The sequence below is a fragment of the Ctenocephalides felis genome, unplaced genomic scaffold (genome assembly GCF_003426905.1).
Source record: "Ctenocephalides felis isolate EL2017-DRISC unplaced genomic scaffold, ASM342690v1 CF-g0.4_SCAFFOLD_01886, whole genome shotgun sequence".
NCBI lineage: Eukaryota > Metazoa > Arthropoda > Insecta > Siphonaptera > Pulicidae > Ctenocephalides > Ctenocephalides felis.
Window position 1 is genome coordinate 7,966,233 of NW_020538040.1, and position 18,303 is coordinate 7,984,535.

Here is an 18,303-nt window from a genome sequence, read left to right on the forward strand (position 1 = left end):
CAAGACGCATGTGATGGATCTCAATCCGAAACGATAGTACTCTCGATGTTTCAACTGATCCCTGCACATTTCATAGCAAGTGATGATTTTCCTTGCCAATTCTTTAGAATATTTAAATCCATATGAAAATAGAACTACTTCGGTAATTATTTCCATCTGCGGTCTGATCATGGCCATGGGTCTAAATAGAACTTTTAGATTCTCCGGCAACTCCATTCGGCCTGGATGACTGAGGAAGAAACAAATAATATTTAAAATAAGTTTTTATAAATTTTTATATAATATTGTGTTATCTCACCCAGGATTGGTGGTCATACAAAAAGCAGCCATTCTATGTATATTGATTTCTTTTCCCTCGAATAAAAATCTCTCGTATCCTGTGTTCCTGGCATCTTTTATGCTGGAGAGAAGTGAACCCAGGACCGACGCTACTGATGGCTGGATGCGATCCACGTCGTCCAGGATGCACCAGAAGCCGCACTGGATGACACCGCTTAGAGTTCTTGTAATCATGTTGTGAATCACACCTGGTAATATACGTATATAAAACTCTTGTTGCTTAATGTTAGTGGCAATATTCCACCGAAACGGTTTGATCAATTTTCATGATTTTTTTTATTTTTTAAACCAATTGTTTTATTTAATTTTTTTATAATTCATAATTAAAATACATATTTTATTTTTACTCTGCTACCACCATAATTAATTTTAGTTTTTTATCCCATTTTGAAGAAGATTTTCTTAAACTTAAATTCAACTTATTTAATTATTAATTAATTAATTAATGATCGTCTAATTAATTAGACGGAATTGAAAAATACATACGGCCCTAAATTTTGATCCTCTTACCACAAATCCCTATTTCATTCACTTTATTAGTCCAACTATTTTTCATTTAGCATGGTAGCTAATCAATTATTGTCTATTTTGTGAACGTTTTTTACTGAACTTTGATCAAGATTTTTTTGAATTTATGGGGAAGCTTAAGTTTATTCGCTCTATCCCCTGGAACAATTTCAAGACAATTTTTAGATATTGCGACGGATAGGTTGCCATTGATAAATCTAGATGCGATTCCAGATTTGCTGAAATATCCCATTGAACAAATATTTCCCGATGAATGAATAGTTTGCATAAATATATAAGAAATTGAATATTAAAATTTTAAGGTACCACAGATTTTGTGAGGAAACACGGTGCCATACAAATCTACGTCAAAGCTGGAAAATTTTTCATAAATTTTTGTTATCTCACTTCATAATTCAACAATGAATGCTCGGATTTTGGCTCGCAATTGAAAAATTAATGAATTAATGAAAAGCGCGGTAATAATATATTAAAACTAGTGGTGAAAAGCATCGAATCTTAAGGCAAATTGCTGGAACTTCCCGTACCAGAAATTATTTTTTCAAAAAACGAATTAATTAATTAACAATTTAATTTTGAAATTCTTGAAAAAATGATTTTTTTGCATATTTTGAAATATTTTAGAAATTTTAAACAGTTCAAAGCACTGTTTTAGTCGCATAGAGATGAAATATGTCACAGTCCAACAGGTTAACAATGTTACGGAACCCATAGAAATGTAAACAAAATTTGTTTTTATAAAAAATGTATGAAATATCTGATAATTTGATGTGCATATGTCTAATGATCATTTTTGACCGACAGATTTTGGCTTTTTTCATGCACATACATATTTCATACATATACATGCACACACACACATTTTTTCTAAAGTATGTCAAAATGTTCAAACACTTCTGAAACGTAAAGATATATAAGAAACATTAATTTCTTTAGGAATTTATTTTATATCTATACGTTTCGGCTATAATCCTAGCCTTCGTTCAGTGAAAAAATTTCACTTTAATTTTACATGTACAATTAATTGTACATATATTGTACATCGGCGAATGTTGTGATTATTGAGCCCCTGCTTCGGACAAGAGGGGCTTCCAAAAATTCTGTCTCTTTTAAAGAGACAATTAAAAAGCGTTGCAAGAGCTTACGAAAAGCCTTCTTCCCCGAAGAAGGTTTATATATATATAGAAATGAAGTTAAGTTGTCGAATATATTGTCCAGATAAATACCAGGCAGGCAGTACTATACAGCGCGAGTTAACGCGCGAAAAAACCAATTCTGTCATTTCACGAATAAACGAATATTAATATGTGACGGTGTGGTTATTATTGTTTCATACAATAAAATATTATTATTTCAGTATAGACAGGTATATTAATAAACAAAATTTCAATAAAATTTTCAAATAATAAATTCAAATTCAATAATAAATTCAAAATTTGTACTCACTTGAAGGTGAATTCTTCAAACACATCGATTGAACGTTAAAATACATTTTAATTTGCATTATTATATTATATATTTTTTGAAGTCTCTTTTTTGAAAACTAATAAATTATCTACTTTTATACATTTAAAAATAAGTAAATCTGATTTTTTCCCGAAAAATAACTTCTCTTCTTACATTAATAATTTAGCTTAAATTAGGCATATTTGCACAATTCATTTTAATTACATTTTATAACATATATATATATATAAATATATGTTTACTTACGCATATATACCTTACTTCATTTACATAAATAAAGTGGCATTTTACTTTAAGGCATTCAACTCACTCAATAAAAATTGAGATTGAGCTATTAGGGTAAAATGTTCAACTGTTTCTTTTGAAATTAAAATCTGTTTGAAAAAACGTCATGAAAGACAAGGAATCGCCTCACATGCACGTACACATACACACACACTCATTCTTTCTCTAAATCTGTTCTCATTCGATTCAGAATGACTTAAAACGTCGAAATAACATAAAATTAGTAAATCGATTTTTTTTACGAAAACATATACTTCTCCTTCGGTATGTTAATAAATTATAAATTACTTTATTTTTATTAAAATTTATATAAAGTAAAGAAATTTTCAAAAAAAAATGAAAAACTTTGTTATTTCAAATAATATTTATAGATGCAAAATGTACTAGTTTGTTTTCTAATATTTCTGTCTATACTGTAATAATAATAATAAATTTATTGCATAAAATTTAAAAAAAAAACCATACCGTCACATATTAATATTTGTTTATTCGTAAAATCTATGCATTTATTCGATTTGACTTGGATCCAGAAATTCATTACAGGTCGTGAAAATGTAGCAGATCAAGAGGAGAAATCATTTTGTCTAAACCCAAATTTTTGGAATCCTCTCTTTTTGAAAAGAAAGGCGCATAAAATCGATTCAGAATTGTGGGCTAAAACGTGAACGATTTTTTTTTACTTCTTTGCAATTTACAAAGAAACGGGTTGGCTGATCGTCGCGCTAATTGATAAAATTATTATTATTAAATTAACTCATTTAAATTTTTAAGGCTTTCACATTTTTTAAATTGTTCTAGCCATTTTTAGAAAACGTCAATTTACGGCAAAAAATCTGTTCATACACATGCACATGCACACCTACACACATACATACTTTTCCTGAATATTGGTCTAATTCCATTCAGAATGGCTTGGAACGTCGAGACAACATAAAATTAGTGAATCGGATTTTTTATGAAAACATAAACTTCTCTTTCGGGAAGTAAATAATGATACTCCAAATGCCCTAATTCATTTTAAATTAAATCAGTTTCATTAAGATGACAATTGCAATGACTATTAATATGCCTCAAAAACGTTTATATGTGACATTTATTGAAGTGGGTAAACCACTCAAATTATTTGTGTCATTTACTCTCCAATTTTAAAGTTGTTACCTTCGGAGCAATAGAAAACAACGCATCTGGTGCCAACAACCCTTGCCAGTTCTCTGATCGTTTCAGTTTTTCCTGTTCCGGCCGGACCACTGGCGGATATTCCTAAACAGCTAGTACTTATGCCACCACTTCCTTCTGATAAGACACCTTTTAAATAAAACAGAAATTAACATAATAAATAAACTAGTGGTGTATGGCATCGTGCTTTAAGGCAAATTGCTGGAACTTCCCGTACCGTAATGAAATATTCGAGGAATTTTAAACGTTTTCAAATATATTATTACAAATACTGTAACTTTCATTATTTTTGCTACCTTGTTATGTCTGAGCAAATCAAATGTAAATCATAAATCAATCAATTTATCTCCTGAACATTAACAATCGTCATTTCATTTCGAATTCAATTTCAAAAAAAAAATAGTTGCATCAAATTTACACAAAATTGAAAAAGTGCTCCCGTATAGTCACAGTCTAAATCATTTGCAAATGATTCTGTGCGACATTTTCACTTATACTGTGCTTAGCTTGGCGGCATTTTCACATTTTTCAATAGTTCTCACAAAATTGGAAAAGTGCTTCAATACATAAACAGTCTAAACGCACTTGGGAAAACATTTGTACCAGAGTGGCACTTAGACTGTGCTTAGCCTGGGTAATTTTTTGAATTTTTAATCCAAAATTACAAAAATATTTTATGGAAAATAAAAAAATATGTAATAATTTGTAAAGGAGAATTTTGTTTTCAAATAGATTTAAACTTTTTTAAATTGTTGCGCCAGTTTTTAAGGAAATATTGACAGAAAATCTAATTTTGGCTCACCCATAAGTGCATACAAAATATTTTGTCAAATTTCGTGTCAAACATATAATTAGTAAAAGGTATTTGCTCTCGAAAACACTTCTCGTCATAGGGAAGTCAATAAAAATTTGAACTGTGATCATCTTAGAACATAATAAGCGTCACATATTGTTTCATCATGTCTATCATCTTTTAAATCTACAATGATTCTATTAAAATATAATCTCTTAACCTGCAAGTGCTGTTGCAATGCAAAGTCTGGCCCTTTCCGTCAACGGCGTGTATGCCAATGATTTGTGGACGCCAAAGTATTCGAAAGAGTATGGAACACGAATCCTCGCAATTTCCAAGTAGAGGGTATTTCCAGGGGCGGACATGTAGTATCGTCCCTGTTTTGTCCACTTAAAATCATTACTAAAAAAAATAGCGTTTGTGGTATTGAAGCAAATTATTAGAACTATCCAGAGAAGATATTATAGTAAAAACATTTAGTATTGAACATTTGAGTAATTTTAAAAATTTTGATAATTTTTCGAAAAATTTTCATTTTGTAAGATTTTATTATCCTATCCTATCAGAAAATCTTAAGTTAATGATACTTACACATTGTCCACTTTATTTTTAATCAGCAGTTCAATTCCGTCCCTGCGTTTTATTTGTTGAATAATCAAGGAGGAAAGCAAACGTCTCTGCAATTTTGTTAAAGTTGCGTCTTCTCTTAGAAAATTGACAAAGGTCGATTTAACTTCAACGATCCGCTTTTGAGCTTCGAGAAGCATCTGTGATTTTGATGTCGATGCCAATGCCTGATGGACCATTTTGGTCCATTCAACGCCAGTAGATAATATCGATATCTGAAAAAGATAAAAGATGACAAGAATTTTAAAATTAATCAACTTTTTTATGTTAGCAATTCTTGGAATTGCTTAATGATGACTACATAATAATAATAATCGCTACAAAATTTGTAATATAGTAACTTGGCTTTTATATAATAGCTTTTATATAAAGCTTTTATACTATATAAAATTTACTTGGAGCGGATACTTCAGCACCCATTTTGTAAGTGATAGCTTTCCATAGTCGTCTATGGCTACCCTTAAACCTCTCTGCAGGGTCAACATCATATATTGCTCCAATCTCCTTATCCATTCTTCAACGCCGCCTCTGGTTTTCATTCCCTACCAAAGATTATATTATTTATTAATTACATACATATTTTCAAAATTTAGTTTTATTTACCATTTGTAAATAAACTTTTTCCCCTTCTGGCGAAATCCAGGCTATGATTTCCTTTGACACAACATTTAGACCAAGGGCCTGACTCGATATATCAGCAAACTCCAAACTGAAATCGAAAATAATAATTATAACTTACGAAAAAAGATGACAATTTATGTTTGGCAATTTCATTTTAACGCAATAAATTATTATAGATCTGTGGCAAGTGATTGAATTATAAAAAATCATTTAAGTTTGGAATAAAGAGCAGCACTTTTAAGACATAAGAGCGCACTAAAAATAATAAAATTATATACATTATAAGCCTGCTTGAAAAATATGAATTTGAAATCGTATTTATATTTTGTTCAAGTAAAAACTTTCTTTTCAAAATGAATATTTAAATTTTGTATTTAGAATTTAATTATGTATAAGTATCAAAAAGATCGTGCAACTTGTTTTGAGAAAATGCCAATTACACCTAGTTTGAAATAAATAAATAAGTATTTTACTTATTCATTAAAAACTTACTTATGAATTGCTTCAAAGCAAGTTCTAACCAGTGGCATAGCCTCTGCCATATTTCCTATTCCTGCTTTTGCTCCAAGCGCAGCAAGCAATTTAGTGTCGCAGGCCAGTGAAAGTCTGGGACAGGCTGCCCGTACAGTATTCAGCCTAAAAAAATATATACAATATTAACTTAAAAATACCTTAGCTTAAAAATAATACATTCAAACCTTGCTCGGAGCACTCTGTTGCACTGCTCCAATAAAGACAAACACCGGCGTAGAGACTTCAATGTTATTGGTATATTTTGGCCATCGCCTGCTAATACTCGGATCGCTAACGGATTCTAAATAAAACAGTATAAAAATAATAATAATGATAAATGTAATTTAATTAAAATTATTATTACCATCAAAATCTCATCAATTATTAACCTTGTAAGTCTTCCGCATGAGTTCCTTCCACGCCCTGTCAGCAGCCACAAACTTTGCATTCTCCTCCGGAGCTGCTCTGGTGGCAAACGCAGTACGCAGCATAATCCACAATTTCTGACAAGCGGTCCAGGTGTCCAGAGTCTCGCAGGCAATCTCCAGCGACCTGCTCCAACGCGACACACGAGCCTTCAGATGAGCAGCATGGGGTGACGCCAATAAAGTATTTATATGCACCAGGGAATCGTCCAACATCATCTCCAACTGAAATGGAGGAAAGTTATATGTGATGGAATAGATGAGTGATCATGTAATAGTAATGTACTGTTGCGTATGGAAAAAAAATTACCATATTCTCTGATTACGTCTTATTATTTACCTCATCAAGCCTTTTGAGAATAAACACATCCTTCATATTTGTAAACGGAACCACGTTCAACTCATAATCCTTCCAAATAGCCTCGACCTTCTTCAGCACAGTCTCAGCTGCTGCTTCAGCAGTCGCCTTTGCAGACACCTCCGATAATTCTTGAGCAAAGTTAAAACAACCTGCTTCGACCAAATTCTGCAGAGTTACATGTTCATCTTCCGAAATCATTAGACGGCGTCCTAAAATATCTTCGATTTGACGCCAATGTCTCTGAGAAATGAAAATAAATTTACTTTAAAAGTCAACACAAAGTATCATTAAATCTTTACCGGTTTCAAATGTTCATTCCTCAAGCTCTGCACAATGGGCAGTCTCTGCTTATACAGTTCGACTTCTTCTTTGAACACTCGAACCAGTTCGTTTCCTGGAAGTCCATTGTCCAGTGTAGCAGCATGTTTTAACATCGTCTCGATTATATCTCTCATTTGTCCGACGTCTAAGAATTTAAATTCTCTAGTGTACCATAATTGCAGACGTGTCGTCCAGGAATCAAGGCATTCCCAGAGGAGTTGACGAAGACGGACTACTGCTTGTATCTCGATCAGGAAATCGTGTTCGGTGACTTCGACCTGGGGAAAAAGGAAATAATCAAAATCTCTTATATGGATATAGATATTCTTTATGCAGATTATATATACTGGATATGTATTTTTATCTAACTTGATCAGTTTTTAAATTACATATAACCCACAATTTTATTAATACTTACATCAAAAACTATTTGATAAGTCTGCAAAGTTGTAGCTTCAGATTGCAACTCTGACATTCGTTCGTGTAAACCCATAATTGTTGCTTTTGCAACAGTCGGCTGAGTACTGGAAGCTTCAAAAAAACTAACAGTAAATAAAGTATAACCACAATTAAAATAATAAATATAAATTATATCTTTTACCAATGAGCCATGGCTGAAGAGCCTCATCCCGTATCTCTTCAGCACGTTCATAAAGCAATTCTCGTTCCTTCTGCAGACGAACTTGAAAACGTTTTGTTAAATCGTCGACGTTCTCGATTTTGCTGTTCACCAGACTTCTTACATTTTCTGAAAAAAATAAAAGCAAATAAATAAAAGATCTGATTCTATATTTATTTACCATACCCAAATGTCCTAGGACGTTCTTTAATGCCTCCTTGTCTTCATCCATGACATAAATGTCGTATTCCTCGATCAAGTCGTAGACTTCCATCGTGTATGCCAATACATCGCTGAGTTCTTCGCACACCTGGACGCATTTGTTCAAGTAATCGGAGTAATCCACAAAGTCTTTGCCAGTCTGAGGTTCCCTGGACAGTTGGCTGATCATGTCTTCGCCTATTTGGAACATATCCTGCACTTTGTCTCGACCGATTCTAAAAATATTATAAGAAAGAGTTGAAGTTGTAGAATAATAATTATCATATAGCGTAATAAGAAATTCTTCCGATCTTAAAAAAAAATGTGACGGATATGGTTTTTATTGTCTTATACAAAAAAAATATTTCAGTTTATATTAAGCTATGTTAATAAACAAACTACTACTTTCTGCATCTAAATATTATTTGAAATATCAATTTTTGAAAAAAAATATTTAAATATCCAAATTTCCTAAATATTTCAAAATATAAAAAACAATTTTTTTTCAGGTTTGTTTTTTTTCAAAAAAATCATTTTTTTCAAAAATTTGAAATTTCTCAAAAATCTAATTTTTTTCAAAGTTGAAAAAAAAAATCTTTGAAAAAAATATATTTTTTTGTACGCAAAGTTCCAGCAATTTGCCTTAAGGCACGATGCCATACACCACTATTATTATAGTATATTGTATAAAATAATAAAAAACATACAGTCACATATTAATATTCACATTTGTTGGGAAATACAAGAGAATTCGTATTCGTATTCGTATTCTAGCGCACGCCGCAGAGTACTTGTCGTATGTAGATAAATTTGATGATTTCCGACCGATAAAAACATGAATTCCAGATCCTGGAGATGTAGAAGATCAAGAGGAGGAGGAACTAATTGTTTTAACAAAATTTTTGGAAGCCTCTCTTTTTCGAAAGAGAGGCTCAATAAACAACATTCACTAATGTGTAATACACACACACACACACACACCCACACACACATTATATATATATTAGGGTGGTCCTTAAAATGGTCATTTTCGAATTTCCTTGCTCCCAGGGGCTCAACTGGTTCTAAATAGATAAAAAACAATTCTCTGAAAGTTTTAGCTCTTAATATTAACGTTTAGATAGAGCGCAATTCAATCAAAGTTTGTATGGAAAGAGCATGGAAAACATTTTGAAAATTTAAAAAAAATGTTTTAGGTATAACTTAGCGACAAATGAATGAGTTTTATTCATTCATTGGTTCGCTAAATTACATGTAAAAAACATTTTTAAAATTTTTGAAAATTTTTGCATGCTATTTCCATACAAAACTTTGATTGAATTGCGCTCTATCTAAACGTTAATATTAAGAGCTAAAACTTTCAGAGAATTGTTTTTTATCTATTTAGAACCAGTTGAGCCCCTGGGAGCAAGGAAATTCGAAAATGACCATTTTAAGGACCACCCTAATATATATATATATATATATATATATATATATATATATATATATACGAAAGCGCTACTCTGTATGTAAGCGTGTGTGTGCGGATACAATGTTTCGTAGACAATTTCAGGAACACCGACTAACCGTGCTGATTAGTTTTTGGCAATGGCAGGTCTAGCCGTTTTGGAGATACGGGGCAAAAAGTACCAAAAATTATTCAGTTTCAGATTGAACGAAGAGGCTGATTTGAGTAATTCAAAAAACATTTTACTTGCATTGACAAGATAAACTACTGATTAAATTTTTGGGAAGGCAGGTCTAGCGGTTTCGGAGATCCAATAAAAAAAAATAAAAAATTGGCTTAAATTAATTACAAGAAAACGGCTCGGTATATTTTTACCTAAAACTAATCAGTATCATTCCCAACTAATACCTTTCGAACAGTTTTTGATTTTGAGAAAATGTCAATGAAAGGTCTAATTTTGACAAATGCCACAAAACGATACCAATTTTTGCAAACTTTGACGAATTTTTAAAGTTAAACGAGTTGTCGTAGGGCCGTAATATTTTAGTATGATCTAGAAGACTATGGTACCTACAGTCAAAAAAATAATGATAAAATTCGTCGAAAAAAAAATTTTTAACACTTTATTACAAGAACACGTCCCAAAGAATCTTTATCAAAAACTAATCAGCACGATTCCCAAGCAATATCTTTCGAACGGTTTTTGAATTTTCATAATCGATTCAGAATTGCGAGCTAAAACGTGGACAATTTTTTTTTCACTTTTCTGCTATTTACAAAGAAACGGCCCGGCCGATCGCAAAACTGACAAACGATAGATCGATACATCAAATGGCTTACACATACACACACATACTTTTTCCAAATTTAGTCTCATTCAATTCAGAATGGCTTGAAACGTCGAGAAAACATAAACTTAGCAAATGGGATTTTTTTATGAGAACATAAATTTCTCCTTCGGGAAGTTAATTATCGCCACATTTTAGACAGATATATTAACTAGAATTTAATTTTAAGCATATATTTGGCAAAACCAAAAGTAACACAAACGTCCGGCAGATCAAACAATGTCGACATTTCTTATTACCTTGGTAAAGTTGAAGATAGCTCATTCAGCAGTTTCAATGTTACGGGCAACATAATTTCTTTAAGCGGTTCCTGTTTTAACACAAATAATCCCAAATGTTGTCTATCGGGAATGTTTTCGAGTAATCCAATTTCTTGCTTAAAACGCTCGAGAAGTTTTCTATGGACGTTTAAATCTGATAAAAAAGAAAATGTACGTATAACTTACTCATAAAAGTATCCTTCAAAATCGTACAAAAATATTTTACTTCACCTCTTTCAAAACGAATTTCCTCCGGATCCATCTTACAATCCTCGGCATACATGTCTTTCAAAACATCAAATCGTTTTATATAAATATTTGCTTTATCAAAACAACTTTTGAGTGCATCTTTAAACTTTTTTTGCGCTTCAGCATATTTGGTTTCGTTTTCTAAAATCCATTGAATATCCGGTGCATCACCACACACTGGATCCACAATTTTACCCAGAACTTTCGGACTAGAAAAAAATAATATTTTTAGTACAATTTTTTTTTTTATTGTTTGAACAGCAATCAGAACTCCTATATGTTCTAAAAGCTGTTGGTTAACGACTTAAGACTACTTATTTTATGAGAGGCAATCCATCGATTAACTATTTTCTTGTGTGTGGGATATTTGTGATATTAGCTCTTACGTCTAATAGTTAACATGATTTTTTTTTATTAGCTCTTATGTCTAATAGTGTGGGGGTTTTATTAGCTCTTATGTCCAAAAGTGTGGGGGTTTTATTGGCTCTTAAGTACAAAATAAAATACATTTTAGTTTTGATTCCACATACTGTGTATACGGCAAAAATAATGGATCGGAAAGAAATCTTTTGCACTCGAACAAACAGTCTTCCCACATTTGTATAAATTCTTCAAATTCATTGAATACTATTTCTTCAGTTGGATTCAAACTGACCTCAGACGTTGTCATCATTAAAGCAATAGTTAACAAAGGTTTTACAGGCGTGTCGATCGGACCTAAAATTATAATAAAAAAATTGTATCCAAAAGTATCAGTAAACTAAAATTTTACTTAGATAATATTTTGTACCAATAATGCTCATTCTTTTAGCGTTAAACACTGCATCAATTCTATCCCCTTCCAACACTTCTAGTGGTGGAAAGTTTTTAGCGTGACTTTGGACGACATCGTATAGATTTTTGAAAGTTGTGTAAATTAAATTCCTGTGCATTGTTATCACTTGATAGTCCATGCATTGTAAAAATCTATAAAGAAAATTCGTTAGAGCTTTGATGATGATATGATTCTACAAAATTTTAACAGTTTTCCCGACATGATGAAAAAATGTGGTTAAAACAAAAAATGATCATTTTGTTTTGTTACCCTGCCAATCTTTTGCAGTTCTGTCTTTTTTCCGCCCTGTGCCTGTAGGTCATCATAGGCTTGGCGTCCGATCTGTGGGACTTGGCGGCCAATGCAGGCGGCGCGAAGTTTGAATCGTCGAGTCGGTAGCCCCGGGAGCGAAAGGACTGCTTCAGGGCCGATTCGAATGCACGAATGCAAACGGAACGAAGATCTTGTAGTTTCGTGCAGACGTTGTCGAATTTTTCCATCTGAAATTGAGATAAATTAAGATGAACTGACTTAATTTTATCAACAGGAATCATCAAACATAAATTTAAAGATTATTTGGTCTCATTCGATTCAGATTGGCTTGTACTGTCAAGAAAGCATTAAGTTGGCGATTCGGATTTTCTGGCAAAACGCAAAAGCAAAAGAGACATATGTTTGCTTTATTATATTGGCCATAGAAGTGACAATCTTCATGGCATTGAGCTTTTACACGGGATGGTTACTACCCCTGGTAGAGGAAGTAGCTGAGAGTTTGATGGGACTAATTGTTCTCTTCTAAAAGTAATGTTCGCAAATGTGTAATAAATAATAAATATATAAATCTGCTTCAATTAGAACTTAGAGACGAATCAATAGTGTAATTAGAACTGCAACAAATACACACAAATACAAATCAAATCAGCGTTTAATATAGTCCATAGCTACAAGGGTTAAATTATAACCCAAAAAACCTGAGTTTAGAAGGAGAGTTTTTATAAATTTTTTTACTACGTGGGGGAAATACAAAGACCAACGATTGGGGTTTTTATTATCAATAAAATATCTCGATATTATTATGACTAATCATTTATTATTCTTACCTGGTCTTCTAAAAAATAAAAAAACGGCAGACTCTCCCTAAATTTCCTCTCGTCCTGCACCACGACCACCGTGACAGTGGCACCTTTGCCCTTCTTCAGCTTTCTCTTCGTGGCAACGTCCACAAAAGATTCCTCTTCCAATTCGGCTAAATGCTTTTGCACGTCCACTGCAACCTTGCGCAGAGGCTCGTCCAAAATGTACAAAGTTTTATTCAGGGCTTCTTGGGTTTTCAAGAATTTGCGACGCGCCAGGCCGCTCTTCCAGCAGGAAAACGCTTTCCAGGTACGGAATGTTTTGAAAGTACGAATCTAAAAAAATAAATTAATTAATTAATTAAAATAATTATAGTAATTGGAGTTTTCAAATGAAAGAAAAAAAAATATTATAGTTATATTTACTATAAGTACTGTAATGACTCACTAAATTTCAGTATTATCATCCAATCTCAATCTTATTTATTATTATTAGTTTATCATTTAATACTATTACTTTACCTGGCGTATTTTTGAGAATAATATAAATTCCCTTTCCCATTCGTCAAGTGGTGTAAAAACCGCTTCTTTGGGAAATATTTGAATTATCCCTTTTGTGGAAGCGGTTGCGAAAGTCTGACCATCGGTCTCCTCGTAAGGCACCTCTCTTAAAAATAAGACACCGTAGAAAAATTTAATAAATCAGACAACATTGAAAAGTATCGACTAAATATAATAATCACATGTTTGTAATGTAATAAAACAGTCTAAAATAGGCCGAAATGTGATTTAATTCCCACTTACACATAGCAGTACAGATCAAAATAAGGCGAAGAAGGTGGCACAGCATATTTCATGTAAACAAAAGTGTAGTCTTTTTCTTAATCACATGTTTGTAATGTAATAAAACAGTCTAAAATAGGCCGAAATGTGATTTAATTCCCACTTACACATAGCAGTACAGATCAAAATAAGGCGAAGAAGGTGGCACAGCATATTTCATGTAAACAAAAGTGTAGTCTTTTTCTTCTCTCAGCCGCTGCAAGAGCGCCAAATGCTTCAAAGCGACTCCGGACAGGGGCAAGGGCTCCATCCTCAGCGATTGTACAGATTCCTGTGTACCTGAAGCGATCTGAATGAGGGAACCAAATAGTTAATTATATATTAGTTCTTTAGTCTTTTACATGAAATTATATTAGTCAGTTTTTCTGTACCTGCATAATGGACCATGTTCCTAAATACTGCCTCTCATCGATTGTTGTCATTTCCAACTCATCCTGTTTATCTTTCTTTTTCTGCTTTATGGATGATTTTATTGGAGTCACTGTCAAATCTTGAGGTTCCCTTTTTCTGCAATCGCGAGTGCTTGTCCATCAGTTTTTGGAAAGCCGTGAAACCAGTCTGTGAAAATAATTCATTAAAGTTCATTCAAAGTTATATTCGGAGTGATGACTTAAAACTGTTAGAAATCAATAATAATTGAAATCTTTTAGCACGTCAATTCGAGACTTATTTGTTCACTTACTAATGGTTCAGTAGTTTTGAGTCGTTCTTTAATTTTTCTAAGCAGTCGAGTCGGTGGAAGTCTGGTACCATCTAAATGTTTTGCATATGAATCGCCTTTGCTGGTATACACGGTTCTGCAAAAGATATCAGAGTTAAGTCAAACTAGTTGTATGAAGTACATTGCCTCAAGGCAAGTTGCATGTTCAAAATGAGATTTAGCTAAATTGCTGAATGTGCAACTGTTTTAAAAAACGTAACATATTTTATTTTATCTATTCTATTTAAATGAGAACGTCAACTGTAATCAGTAGCTGCTCATAAAACATAGGATTGGAATTCTAAACGCGTTGCGAACTTCTAAACTTTGATAATTTTTTATATGTCAACTGCTTATCGTATATTTCAGACTACAAAATCTATTGTCATACAAACTTTCAACAAAATCGTCAAAAAAATAATCAAACATTACGGACAAACGGCACGCAGATCTCGACCAAAAACTAATTTTAGCACGATTCTCATCCAAACTTTTGAATTTTGATCTGCTGGAAACTGATGAAATTGTGGACAAAAACATTTACACTTTTCTGTTAATTTGGCAAAAAACGGCTTAGCCAATCGTTGCATAAAACTGACACAAGCTAGTCCTTATCAAGCTACATCAAATGGCCTCTAAACCTTTCAAATCGATGCTATGTTTGAGAAAACGTCGATGAAAGATCAAAAATCGGCTCACACATACATAAATAAATAACACATACTTTTACTAAATTTGGTCTTATTCGATCCAGAATGACTTTGAGTCGAAAAAACATAAAACAAGCAAATCGGATTCTTTGGCGAAAACATACTCTTCCGAGAAGTTAAAAAAAGCCATATTATTTATAAGGGCCTTTTGCCTCAAGGTAAATAGCATAAACTAAAATGAGATTTACCAACTTCTCTAATGCCACAAAAGAATTAGAATTTTGATGTAGCTCATTGTTTTAAAATTGATATTTTTTCATTTGAATAAATACTTCTTGTAAGCAAAAACAAAGATTTTGAAATCTTTCATACTGAAAATTGAATGCTCGATACACCATCAAAAATCAATAGCAATTGTATTCTGTTAAAACCTAAATATACGACATTAGACGATATGCAGACTAAGATTTAACCATATATACACTCCGTTTCACCTGAGTAGGATTGAAATCAATACCGATCCTAATTGCTATTGCTCGGGTGGAGTGACTAGGGCGGATGCTAAGCACGCCATTATGGAGTGCAAAAAATTGGAAATGAGTAGAACTATGGACGGAGATAGTAAGACAAAAAACCTCCCTCCCAACCAATTTTATAACATTATTGACACAGAAAAGGATATATGGCGCGCTATACAATTACTTACAATCAAATAAAATAAAAGTGTAAAGATTAATTATAAAATGTATATGACTGATGTACGTGTATACAAAGTCAACAAATAGACAATAAAAAAAAATCAGGCAATTTTCCATTACCTACTAAGGATACTCCGTCTCTTAATAAACTCTCTTTTATATTGCTCGGCTTCCTTTGAATCCGCGACCGTTTCGGTAGCCGCCACCGCCCACATGCTGCCCATGCTTCTATTTTCTGCAGCATTTCTCTCGGGAAGTGAAGGCCGCACCGGCGGAGTTGCAGGAGCAGCCGGTTGGATGCCGCTGATGCGCGCCTCGAGCGACCAATGACGTCGCAGAGAAGGGTGCAGCTGATGAGGTTGATAATCGCTGCCGAACTCATCCTTCGATTCTGACTTCCTGCTGGATTTCGAATCCATGGTGAGGTGACAGCAAAAGAGGCGAAGGATTTATAGAAACGAATTGTGATCTTCACTAAGTCTAGTGGTAAATTCTGTAAAGAAAAATTTGATTAATCTGCTTACATATTGACATATTTTTATTTATTAACTTCCCGTAGTTAACCTACGTTCAAAAATTTATAGTAATCGTTAAAAAATCGAAAATGAAAACTTTTGCATTTTTTCACGTTTCAGAGATTTCTGAACATTTTGGCATACCTCAAAAAATGGATGTGTGTGTATGCGTGTTTTGTGTGGATACAATTTTTTGTCCACGATTTTGGGCGCAAGGATCAACCGATTTGAATGCTTCAAAATAACATTCGAATCCTACTGATGAGGAGGCGTGCTGATTATTTTTAGCAAAAGTGGGTTCAGCCGCTTCGCAAATACAAAGCAAAGAGTGTAAAAAATTGCAATTCAATTTCCGTTCAAGAGAACAGAGCATCCGATTTAAATGATTCAAAGAATATTTCACTTGTATTGACGTAATGAAAAATTGATTAAATCTTTGCGAAGGCAGGTCCAGCAGTTTCAGAGATCTAGAGAAGAAAGTTTAAAAAAATGACATTTGGCGGTCAAAAATCAGATATTTACGGCAGTATGAATCAACCGATATAAATGGATATCACATAATACAAAAAAAGTCTATTTTTTCAAAAAAAAAAAAAAATTCAATTTTTTTTTAAAAATCTAACTTTTTAAAAAATATTAGTAGTTCCAAAAAATATCAGTATTTTAAAAATATTCAAGTTTTTCTAAAAATTACATAATTTTCAGTTCAGACAAAATTTATCAATGAGTGGAACATATGTTTTCAACGCTGAACTCGAATCTAAAGACAAAATTGCAGCAAATTTTCACAGAACTGTTGAAATGTTTACAGATTACCCAGGGGCAATTGGGAATAAATCTGTTTGCTGATTGCTGCTTGATTCTACAAAAAGAAATTTATGGGCCGATTCTGCCGCACAATAAACCAATGTTATGGCAAGGCCATATTACGCTCCAACTTCCATACATTATGCTACTGAATCATACTGAATACTGTCAAAATGTCATGTATTTGCTGTGCATTCAGGCGTTTTGCACACAAACTGCAACGTTACTTGTATGTTCTGAAGCTGGGTCGGAAAGACCATGTTATCTAACATCGTTTATTCGACATTTGTGCGGTTTCTAGGTTATATTTTCATCTGGCAACCTGAGAAAAACAATTGACTGCACAGCAACTACATGGCTTTTGTCAATATTTAGAACAAATTTGTATGGAAAGTTCTTCATAACATAGCCTTGTCATAACATTTGTCTGTTATGCGGCAGAATCGGCCTATCAATGAAAATAATGCATTTCAGAAATTCCTTTTCAAGGTCATTAGAAATTATAAGATTTCAATTACCATGCATAGGAATTACTAGGTCGGAGATTTTGTCGTTATTTATTTATTTTTCTTCGTTTTTTTTTGTAGTTTGACCCCCAACTTTGTCTTTAGATTCGTGTTCAGCGTTAAAAAGTAGATTAGAAAACATATAGCGCATACCTAATACAACAAAATTATCCTGGACTTCTCTCTTTAAATGATCTGGAAAAAAAATTCTGAAATGCATTTTTCATTTTTATTGAATTTCTTTTTGTAGAATCATTTTTGTACGATCTCTCATACCAGACACTTCCGTTCTATTATAATTTAAATAAGAAAGCAACAATCTGCAAACAGATTTATTCCCAATTGCTCCTAGGTAATCTGTAAACAGTTTAACAGTTCTGTGAAAAGTTCTTGCATATTGCTGCTGGATTCTACAAAAAGAAACTCAATAAATATGCAAAAGCGTTGCAGAAATCCTTTTGTAAATCCCATTTTGTAAAAAAAACTAATATTAAAATATTTAAATAAATACTGCCATATCTTTAAATTCAAATCACAACTAATAATTACAAAATTAATTATAAGCCAAATACTTATTTAATTTATTGTAAATCGTGCCTTTTTCTCAATATTCA

The 18,303-nt window shown here is 32.6% G+C and overlaps 1 protein-coding gene across 1 annotated transcript in view; it reads right to left on the bottom strand.

Annotated features, from left to right (window-relative positions):
- Window positions 1-14,235, bottom strand: part of LOC113378645 (dynein heavy chain 6, axonemal-like) — a 33,577-nt gene extending 19,342 nt beyond the window's left edge. Inside the window, exons 1-24 of the mRNA XM_026619203.1 lie at window positions 14,185-14,235; window positions 13,921-14,102; window positions 13,493-13,637; window positions 13,058-13,306; window positions 12,168-12,397; window positions 11,874-12,049; window positions 11,614-11,800; window positions 11,066-11,292; window positions 10,814-10,988; window positions 8,262-8,512; window positions 8,058-8,204; window positions 7,875-7,987; window positions 7,435-7,734; window positions 7,115-7,375; window positions 6,739-6,999; window positions 6,535-6,650; window positions 6,329-6,472; window positions 5,819-5,924; window positions 5,611-5,757; window positions 5,180-5,430; window positions 4,809-4,990; window positions 3,778-3,924; window positions 299-527; window positions 1-229 (exon numbers count right to left, since the gene is read on the bottom strand). Coding sequence (XP_026474988.1) covers window positions 1-229; window positions 299-527; window positions 3,778-3,924; window positions 4,809-4,990; window positions 5,180-5,430; window positions 5,611-5,757; window positions 5,819-5,924; window positions 6,329-6,472; window positions 6,535-6,650; window positions 6,739-6,999; window positions 7,115-7,375; window positions 7,435-7,734; window positions 7,875-7,987; window positions 8,058-8,204; window positions 8,262-8,512; window positions 10,814-10,988; window positions 11,066-11,292; window positions 11,614-11,800; window positions 11,874-12,049; window positions 12,168-12,397; window positions 13,058-13,306; window positions 13,493-13,637; window positions 13,921-14,102; window positions 14,185-14,235 — 4,506 coding nt within the window. The remainder of the gene's footprint in view (window positions 230-298; window positions 528-3,777; window positions 3,925-4,808; window positions 4,991-5,179; window positions 5,431-5,610; window positions 5,758-5,818; window positions 5,925-6,328; window positions 6,473-6,534; window positions 6,651-6,738; window positions 7,000-7,114; window positions 7,376-7,434; window positions 7,735-7,874; window positions 7,988-8,057; window positions 8,205-8,261; window positions 8,513-10,813; window positions 10,989-11,065; window positions 11,293-11,613; window positions 11,801-11,873; window positions 12,050-12,167; window positions 12,398-13,057; window positions 13,307-13,492; window positions 13,638-13,920; window positions 14,103-14,184) is intronic.
- Window positions 14,236-18,303: the final 4,068 nt, after the last annotated feature.